The following is a 10,434-nucleotide window of genomic DNA, read 5'->3' as shown; positions in this document are numbered from 1 at the left end:
GATCACTCCTCAATAACATGTCAGATAACTCCTCAGTAACATGTCAGATAACTCCTCAATAACATGTCAGATAACTCCTCAGTAACATGTCAGATAACTCCTCAATAACATGTCAGATAACTCCTCAATAACATGTCAGATAAGTCCTCAATAACATGTCAGATAACTCCTCAGTAACATGTTAGATGACTCCTCAATAACATGTCCGATAACTCCTCAGTAACATGTCAGATGACTACTCAATAACATATCAGATAACTCCTCAGTAACATGTCAGATCACTCCTCAATAACATGTCAGATAACTCCTCAGTAACATGTCAGATGACTCCTCAATAACATGTCCGATAACATGTCAGATAACTCCTAAATAAAATTTCAGATAACTCCTCAATAACATTTCAGATAACTCCTCAATAACATGTCAGATAACTCCTCAATAACATGTCAGATAACTCCTCAGTAACATGTCAGATGACTCCTCAATAACATGTCTGATAACATGTCAGATAACTCCTCAATAACATGTCAGATAAGTCCTCAGTAACATGTCAGATAACTCCTCAATAACATATCAGATAACTCCTCAATAACATGTCAGATAACTCCTCAATAACATGTCAAATAACTTCTTAATAACAATTCCGATAACTCCTCAATAACATGTCAGATCACTAGAAGTGTCAGTAAAGATCTAGCTGCTAACTTATTGAGGGGTGAGAGGTGTGTGAATCAGAAGTGTGGCTTAATTAAATAATAATAATAATAAGCCTATAAGCCATTTAGCAGACGTTTTGTATAAAAAGTGACTTACAGTAGTGTGTGCACACATTTCCGTTCGCAAGACCCCAGTGGTGATTGAATTGAGTGCAGGGTAAAGAGTGAGGGGGGTGAGAGACGAGGGGGCGAGGGGGTAAGGAGGGCGAGAGGCGAGGGGTGGTGAGAGATTCCCTGGAGGTTGTTTATGGTAGTTGGCGGCTAAAGAGCATGCCCTGTCACCTGAGAACCCCACTGGATCAGGTAACACACACCCTGCCAGGGAGACTGATATTCTGGTCTGACACTGCTATACTGTACCTCTCTCTCTCTCTAACTCTAACTCTCTCTCTCTCTAACTCTCTCTCTGTCTCTCTCTCTCTGTCTCTCTCTGTCTCTGTACCTCTCTCTGTCTCTCTCTCTGTCTCTCTCTCTCTGTCTCTCAACACCCAGATGGAGTGGGATTCCTAGCAGTGATTTAGACTTTAGAGACACTGATATCCTGCTTTCATCCTCTCTCTCCCGCCATACCTCCCTCTTCTGAGTACTAGAGAGTATAAATGGCCTCTCTCCACCGTTCTCTCTCTCTCTCTCTCTCCAACCCTGTTTCAATTCATTTCAAAGGGCTTCATTGGCATGGGAAACATATGTTAACGTTGCCAAAGCAAACGGAATAGACAAAAAACAGAAGTGAAATAAACAAGGGAAACATCAATAAACATTACACTCACAAAAGTTTTAAAAGAATATAGACATTATAGACATTTTAGACATTTCAAATGTTATATTATTGGCTATGTACAGTGTTGTAAACAATGTGCAAGTAGTTGAAGTATGACAGGGAAAATAAATAAACAGGTAAATAAATACAGGCTATATTTAGAATGTTGTTTGTGTTCCACTAGTTGCCCTTTTGTCATGGCAACGGGCCAAACGTCTTGCTGCTGTGATTGGACACTGCGATATTATTGTCCCGGGGGAGCTTAGAGGGAACATTGGTTCAGGTTATTGAGAAGTAATTTAAAAAACAGATTTGTTTCAATTATTCAATTGGAATTTGGGGTTTACTTCCTGACATTTACTTCCTGTACCTTAGTGGCAGAGTCGACGGCGGAGCCTCTCTCCAGTAGTTCTTCCACCAGGTCCCCATGGCCCTCCTTAGCTGCCAGGTGCAGCGCATTCAGACCATTCTGGAACAGAGAAACACAGGTCTCAGGTCAGCGTATTAAACATAAAAATGAAGGCATTCAGACCGTTCTATGACCAGAAACACAGGTCTCAGGTCAGTGTTATAAACATAATAACTAAGGCATTCAGACCATTCTGGAACAGAGAAACACAGGTCTCAGGTCAGCTTATTAAACATAATAACTATGACATTCAGACCATTCTATAACAGAGAGAGAGAGAGACAGGCCTGGAGTCAGTTGATAAACATAATAACTATGACATTCAGACCATTCTATAACAGAGAGAGAGAGAGACAGGCCTGGAGTCAGTTGATAAACATAAGAACTAAGGCATTCAAACTGTTCTATGACAAGAAACACAGGTCTCAGGTCAGTGTTATAAACATAAGAACCTTGTTCCCTTTTAGTGCACTACTTTTGACCAGGGCCCCATAGGGTTCCATTTGGGAGACAACCTGAGTCAGTTAGACGGTAACACGAGAACCGAGATATTCAGCCCGTCCCACAACAACAAACACAGGTCACTTCTGTGTATTTCTTTTTTTATCATGACGATATTTGACTGTGTTATTGTTTTATTGGGGGTTCTGTTTGCGCTTGAAAGACCAATCAAAAACCTTTAAAAAGTTGAAAAGGAAGTCAGGATTTCCTGACACCGGATGTCAACAAAGTCAAACTGAATCAAGTGGAACGTAGCATTTCGCTACACTACAAGCATTTCGCTACACTCGCATTAACATCTGCTAACCATGTGTATGTGACAAATACAATTTTATTTGATTTGTCTATCCCATTCAACTAGAGGAAACGATTAGACGTCCTTCTCACCTCAGATCGTGTGTATCGGACTGTTACCTAGCAACGGGTACTTCTTAAAACATGTCCGACATACAACATAAACAATCCCCCCCCAAAAAAAGATAACAGCGTAGGATTTTTAAATAAGTAGCAACACTCCAAACCCACACGGAGAAAATCCGTTGTAAAACATAACAGGTGAGCGATTCTGCTTAAACAGCAACGAGGAAACATCCTCTGGTCAGCTTAGATTCAACAGCCAATATGGTCTATTAGCAACACAAGGGAGATGACTCATTGGAGATCCGTGTTTCGTACACAACAGGCATTCAGACAGACCAATGAGACGACAAGAAGAGACACAGATCTGAGGTCAGTTACAAGCATAAGAACCAATAGGCATTCAGACAGACCAATGGGACGACAAGAGGAGACACAGATCTGAGGTCAGTTACAAACATAAGAACCAATAGGCATTCAGACAGACCAATGAGACGACAAGAGGAGACACAGATCTGAGGTCAGTTAACAAGCATAAGAACCAATAGGCATTCAGACAGACCAATGAGACGACAAGAGGAGACACAGATCTGAGGTCAGTTACAAGCATAAGAACCAACAGGCATTCAGACAGACCAATGAGACGACAAGAGGAGACACAGATCTGAGGTCAGTTACAAGCATAAGAACCAACAGGCATTCAGACAGACCAATGAGACGACAAGAGGAGACACAGATCTGAGGTCAGTTACAAGCATAAGAACCAACAGGCATTCAGACAGACCAATGAGACGACAAGAGGAGACACAGATCTGAGGTCAGTTAACAAGCATAAGAACCAATAGGCATTCAGACAGACCAATGAGACGACAAGAGGAGACACAGATCTGAGGTCAGTTAACAAGCATAAGAACCAATAGGCATTCAGACAGACCAATGAGACGACAAGAGGAGACACAGATCTGAGGTCAGTTACAAGCATAAGAACCAAGGCATTCGGATCGATGATCAAAGGTAACACAGAGCAGGTCATGAAATTACATAGAGCGTCAACACTGGGCTCCCGAGTGGCGCAGCGGTCTATAAGGCACTGCATCTCTAGTGCTAGAGGCGTCACTACAGACACCCTGGTTCGATTCCAGGATGTATCACAACCGACCGTGATTGGGAGACCCATAGGGCAGCGCCATCATTGTAATTAAGAATTTGTTCTTAATTAACTGACTTGCCTAGTTAAATAAAGGTTAACATTACAACAACAACCTAACTTGTGGGACTCCCAATTATGGCCGGATGTGTTACAGCCTGGAATCGAACCAGGGACTGTAGTGACACCTCTGGCATATTCCGTTTTGGCTCTAAATCTCTACGTCGTCACATTTAGCCAATTCAACCTAACAGCTGTGTTGCTGCAGCGTCTTTGTTGTAATAAGGCACAGATCCTGGATCATTTCTAAACTCAACAGCGTGAGTCTTTGTTGTAATTACGGCACAGATCCTGGATCAGTTGTATACACACAAGATGTCAACATGGCTCAGGTAGCTAGCTACATGCACTGATAACTGAAGACAAGGATAATATACGTACAGCTGTTGTAAAGGATAACACACACACACAAACACACACACACACACACATCACCTCGTCCTCGTCTTCATCCATCCTGTCGTGTGTAGCCAGAGGAGCGAGAGGAATCCCAGCCCTCTCCTCCTCCTCCTCCTCCTCCTCCTCCAGACTATCCCTCTTTCTCCTCCACCTGACTATCTCACTTCTAATCTCTTCTCCTCTATTCTTTATCTTCCTTTCTCTCTTCTTCTTCTGATCTGGTACTATCTTATTCTTCTTCTGGTCTGGTAATCTCTCCTTCTTCTGTTCTGGTACTCTCTCCTTCTTCTGTTCTGGTACTCTCTCCTTCTTCTGTTCTGGTACTCTCTTCTTCTTCTGGTCTGGTAATCTCTTCTTCTTCTGGTCTGGTACCTTCTTCTGGTCTGGTAATCTCTCCTTCTTCTGGTCTGGTAATCTCTTCTTCTTCTGGTCTGGTACCTTCTTCTTCTTCTGTTCTGGTAATCTCTTCTTCTTCTGGTCTGGTACCTTCTTCTTCTTCTGTTCTGGTAATCTCTTCTTCTTCTGTTCTGGTAATCTCTTCTTCTTCTGGTCTGGTACCTTCTTCTGGTCTGGTACTCTCTTCTTCTTCTGGTCTGGTAATCTCTTCTTCTTCTGGTCTGGTACCTTCTTCTGGTCTGGTAATCTCTGCTTCTTCTGGTCTGGTAATCTCTCCTTCTTCTGTTCTGGTAATCTCTTCTTCTTCTGGTCTGGTAATCTCTCCTTCTTCTGTTCTGGTAATCTCTTCTTCTGGTCTGGTAATCTCTTCTTCTTCTGTTCTGGTACTCTCTTCTTCTTCTGGTCTGGTACTCTCTTCTTCTTCTGGTCTGGTAATCTCTCCTTCTTCTGGTCTGGTAATCTCTCCTTCTTCTGGTCTTCCAGAGGTTTGGATGTTAAGAGTCCTGTCTGCCTCCTCCTGCCCCCCCTGCGGGCTCTCTCAGTCGGGTTGAGAGAGGAGCTACTGTCCCTCCTGGCTGGTCCTGGAGCCTTCTATGCCACTGTAGTAAAGAGAGGTGTTCCTATCCCCTTATGCCTTTCTCTGTTCATCCACCCCCCCCCCCCTCACCAATTCCAAAGCCCCCCTCAACTTGGCAGTGGCTCGTACACACACACCACACACACACCACACACACACACACACACACAAAAACACACACGCACGTACACACACACACACACACACCACACACACACACACACCCACACACACACACACAGAAAAACACACACGCACGTCCACACACACACACACACACACACACACACACACACATACACACAGAAACACACACGCACGTACACACACAGTGAGTCGTTCAAATGCCAAAGAGCCATGGGGTACGGGATTTCTGCACTGTCATAGAGACTACCAAGGACACACACATTTAGAAGCTTCTGAAAATGTCAAGGGAAAAGTAGTAGCCTGCATTCCGGACAGGGGCCATAGAGTTTGATAGATCACACACAGTGTGTTAGAGTCGCCTGGAAGGAGGAGGTGTGTCTCAGAAAGGAGAACACGGGGCCATAGAGTTTGATAGAGCACACACAGTGTGTTAGAGTCGCCTGGAAGGAGGAGGTGTGTCTCAGAAAGGAGAACACGGGGCCATAGAGTTTGATAGAGCACACACAGTGGGTTAGAGTCGCCTGGAAGGAGGAGGTGTGTCTCAGAAAGGAGAACACGGGGCCATAGAGTTTGATAGAGCACACACAGTGTGTTAGAGTCGCCTGGAAGGAGGAGGTGTGTCTCAGAAAGGAGAACACGGGGCCATAGAGTTTGATAGAGCACACACAGTGTGTTAGAGTCGCCTGGAAGGAGGAGGTGTGTCTCAGAAAGGAGAACACGGGGCCATAGAGTTTGATAGAGCACATACTTAGAAAGCTTCAAAGAGCAAAGATGAGCCTCAGCTGATAACACTCTGTCAGGTCAACTCAGTCATGATCATGTGACACACCATGCCCTTTCATTGGCCAGCAGTTCAATATCAGGTTTCAAATACCTGGTCATTTCTGTACCAGGAAATGGAGTGCAACCAAATATATCTCAGTTTCCAGGGACGGATCTGGTTGGTCCCCATTGACATACACTTAGATGGCAGAAATGTTGTGGACAGTCCATGGTTCAAATACTATTTCAGATATTCCAAATAATTTGTGGCTGATTCATAGACACATATTAAGCCCTGACTTGGACTAAAAAGCATTCTCCATAGAGATTCTCTACTGAAAGTGCTTTTAAGAACAGGACCATGTGTAATCTGTGTCTGGGAAACTGGCCCCAAGCATTAAGAACAGGACTAGGACTAATCTGTGTCTGGGAAACTGGCCCCAAGCATTAAGAACAGGACTAGGATTAATCTGTGTCTGGGAAACTGGCCCCAAGCATTAAGAACAGGACTAGGACTAATCTGTGTCTGGGAAACTGTCCCCAAGCATTAAGAACAGGACTAGGACTAATCTGTGTCTGGGAAACTGGCCCCAGCATTAAGAACAGGACTAATCTGTGTCTGGGAAACTGGCCCCAGCATTAAGAACAGGACTAGGACTAATCTGTGTCTGGGAAACTGGCCCCAGCATTAAGAACAGGACTAATCTGTGTCTGGGAAACTGGCCCCAGCATTAAGAACAGGACTAGGACTAATCTGTGTCTGGGAAACTGGCCCCAAGCATTAAGAACAGGACTAGAATCACAATAACACCATATGGAACCAATATAACCACAATAACACCCTATGGAACCAATAGAACCACTATAACTCCCTGTGGAACCAACAGAACCACAATAACACCCTATGGAACCAATATAACCACTATAACTTCCTATGGAACCAACAGAACCACAATAACACCCTATGGAACCAATAGAACCACTATAACTCCCTATGGAACCAACAGAACCACAATAACACCCTATGGAACCAATATAACCACTATAACTCCCTATGGAACCAACAGAACCACAATAACACCATATGGAACCAATATAACCACAATAACACCCTATGGAACCAATAGAACCACTATAACACCCTATGGAACCAATAGAACCACTATAACACCCTATGCTAGTGGTTTTATAAACCTATGTTACCTGACTCACCTCATAAAGGACTTGATGATTAGTTGACAAGTTGAATCAGCCGTGTTAGATGTGGAATAGATCAAACATGGGGATCCCCTGCCCTATGGAACCAATAGAACCACTATAACACCCTATGGAACCAATAGAACCACAATAACACCCTATGGAACCAATATAACCACAATAACACCCTATGGAACCAATATAACCACAATAACACCCTATGGAACCAATAGAACCACAATAACACCCTATGGAACCAATAGAACCACTATAACACCCTATGGAACCAATATAACCACAATAACACCCTATGGAACCAATAGAACCACAATAACACCCTATGGAACCAATAGAACCACAATAACACCCTATGGAACCAATAGAACCACAATAACACCCTATGGAACCAATAGAACCACAATAACACCCTATGGAACCAATATAACCACAATAACACCCTATGGAACCAATAGAACCACAATAACACCCTATGGAACCAATAGAACCACTATAACACCCTATGCCAGTGGTTTTATAAACCAATGGAATGGGGTCCCCTGCCCTATGGAACCAATAGAATCAGGTATTTTATGTTTGTGGGATGTTTTACAGCTTTCCATGATAGACCTACTCTGGTCACTCTCTAACACACAGAGATCTCTCTGATACACACAGCGACCTCTCTAACACACAGAGACCTCTCATAACACACAAAGAGACCTCTCTAACACACAGATACCTCTCTAACACACAGAGACCTCTCTAACACACAGAGAACTCTCTAACACACACAGTGACTTCTCTAACACACACAGAGTCCTCTCTAACAGACAGAATCCTCTCTAACAGACAGAATCCTCTCTAACAGACAGAATCCTCTCTAACACAAACATAGACCTCTCTAACACACAGAGACATCTCGAACACACACAGATAACTCTCTAACACACACAGAGATCTCTCTAACACACAGATAACTCTAACACACACAGAGACCTCTCTAACAAACACATAGACCTCTCTAACACACAGATACCTCTCTAACAAACACAGAGACCTCTCTAACACACACAGATAACTCTCTAACACACACAGAGATCTCTCTAACACACACAGAGATCTCTCTAACACACAGATAACTCTAACACACACAGAGACCACTCTAATACACACAGAGACCTCTCTAACAAACACATAGACCTCTCTAACACACAGATACCTCTCTAACACACAGAGACCTCTCTAACACACACAGATACTTCTAAAACACACAATCCTCTCTAACACACATAATCCAACTCTAACACAAACATAGACCTCTAACACACACAGATACCTCTCTAATACACACAGAGAACCCCAAACACACACATAGAACTCTCTAACACACAGAGACGTCTCGAACACACACAGATAACTCTCTAACACACACAGCGATCTCTCTAACACACACAGAGATCTCTCTAACACACAGAGACCTCTAACACACAGATAACTCTAACACACACAGAGACCACTCTAATACACACAGAGACCTCTCTAACACACAGATACCTCTCTAACAAACACATAGACCTCTCTAACACACAGATACCTCTCTAACAAACACAGAGACCTCTCTAACACACACAGATAACTCTCTAACACACAGAGAGAACTCTCTAACACACAGAGAGAACTCTAACACACACAGAGACCTCTCTAACACACACACACACATAGACACACACACACAGGGCACACACAGGACACACACACCAGACTTAATCCCCTGTCCGGGTGAACTGTGTGAGGGACAAACAGATCCCTGTATCCATCTCACCACCTGGCTTATTCATTTAGCTAATGTACTAGCCTACAGCACACACACACACACACACACACACACACACACACACACACACAGGTGATCTCTGATCCTTTGACCGAGCAGATCACATGGCAGGCTGACTTGACCGAGCAGCACGATATGTCCACCTACCACCGGCAGGCGGAGAGAGAGATTACGGTAACAACCCTTCTTGGTACCAGGTAGAACCTCTCTTTGCTTTGAAAAAAAGGGTTCTACCTGGAACCAAAAAGGGGTTCCTCAAAAGAGGTTCTCCTATAGGGACAGCAGAACCCTTTAGGGGTGTTAAGAGTGTACCACACACACACACGCACACACACACACACACACACACACACACACACACAATGTAGTTCCCGGGTGGCGCAGTGGTCTAGGGCACAGTGCTAGCTGTGCCTCCAGAGACTCTGGGTTCAAGCCCGGGCTCTGTCGCAGCCGGCCGCGACCGGGAGGTCCATGGGGCAAAGCACAATTAGCCTAGCGGCGTCCGGGGTTAAGGAGGGTTTGGTCGGTAGGGATATCCTTGTCTCATCGCGCACTAGCGACTCCTGTGGCGGGCCCGGGCGCAGTGCGCACTGACCAGGTCGCCAGGTGCACAGTGTTTCATCCAACACATTGGTGCGGCTGGGTTGGATGTGCGTTGTGTCAGGAAGCAGTGCGGCTTGGTTGGGTTGTGTTTAGGAGGACGCGTTTCTCTCGACCTTCGTCTCTGCCGAGAACGTACGGGAGTTGTAGCGATGAGCCAAGACTGTAACTACAAATTAGATACCATGAAACTGGGGAGTAGAAAGGTCTGGAGAGTCAGTCCCTATATAGTGCACTACTTATGACCAGGGCCCATAGAGAGAAGGATGCCATTCAGGACGAGGACAGAATATGAAGGAAGGCGGGAGAAAAGACAGTAAGAGAGGAAGAGAGGAAGAGAGACAAATAAAAGACTGTAAGAGAGGAAGAGAGGAAGAGAGACAAATAAAAGACTGTAAGAGAGGAAGAGGGACAAATAAAAGACTGTAAGAGAGGAAGAGGGACAAATAAAAGACTGTAAGAGAGGAAGAGGGACAAATAAAAGACACTAAGAGAGGAAGAGAGGAAGAGAGACAAATAAAAGACTGTAAGAGAGGAAGAGAGACAAATAAAAGACTGTAAGAGAGGAAGAG

At 44.3% G+C, this 10,434-nt stretch overlaps 1 protein-coding gene across 1 annotated transcript in view; it reads right to left on the bottom strand.

Annotated features, from left to right (window-relative positions):
* LOC139395224 (ankyrin-2-like) overlaps nucleotides 1-5,333 on the bottom strand; it is a gene marked incomplete at its 3' end in the record, with an annotated part of 97,071 nt that extends 91,738 nt beyond the window's left edge. Inside the window, exons 1-3 of the mRNA XM_071142870.1 lie at nucleotides 5,003-5,333; nucleotides 4,386-4,711; nucleotides 1,847-1,945 (exon numbers count right to left, since the gene is read on the bottom strand). Of these exons, the coding sequence (XP_070998971.1) occupies nucleotides 1,847-1,945; nucleotides 4,386-4,406 (120 nt within the window). The remainder of the gene's footprint in view (nucleotides 1-1,846; nucleotides 1,946-4,385; nucleotides 4,712-5,002) is intronic.
* Nucleotides 5,334-10,434: the final 5,101 nt, after the last annotated feature.

This window comes from Oncorhynchus clarkii, unplaced genomic scaffold, assembly GCF_045791955.1.
Source record: "Oncorhynchus clarkii lewisi isolate Uvic-CL-2024 unplaced genomic scaffold, UVic_Ocla_1.0 unplaced_contig_1473_pilon_pilon, whole genome shotgun sequence".
Lineage (NCBI taxonomy): Eukaryota > Metazoa > Chordata > Actinopteri > Salmoniformes > Salmonidae > Oncorhynchus > Oncorhynchus clarkii.
This window is presented reverse-complemented; position numbering and strand designations above follow the sequence as displayed.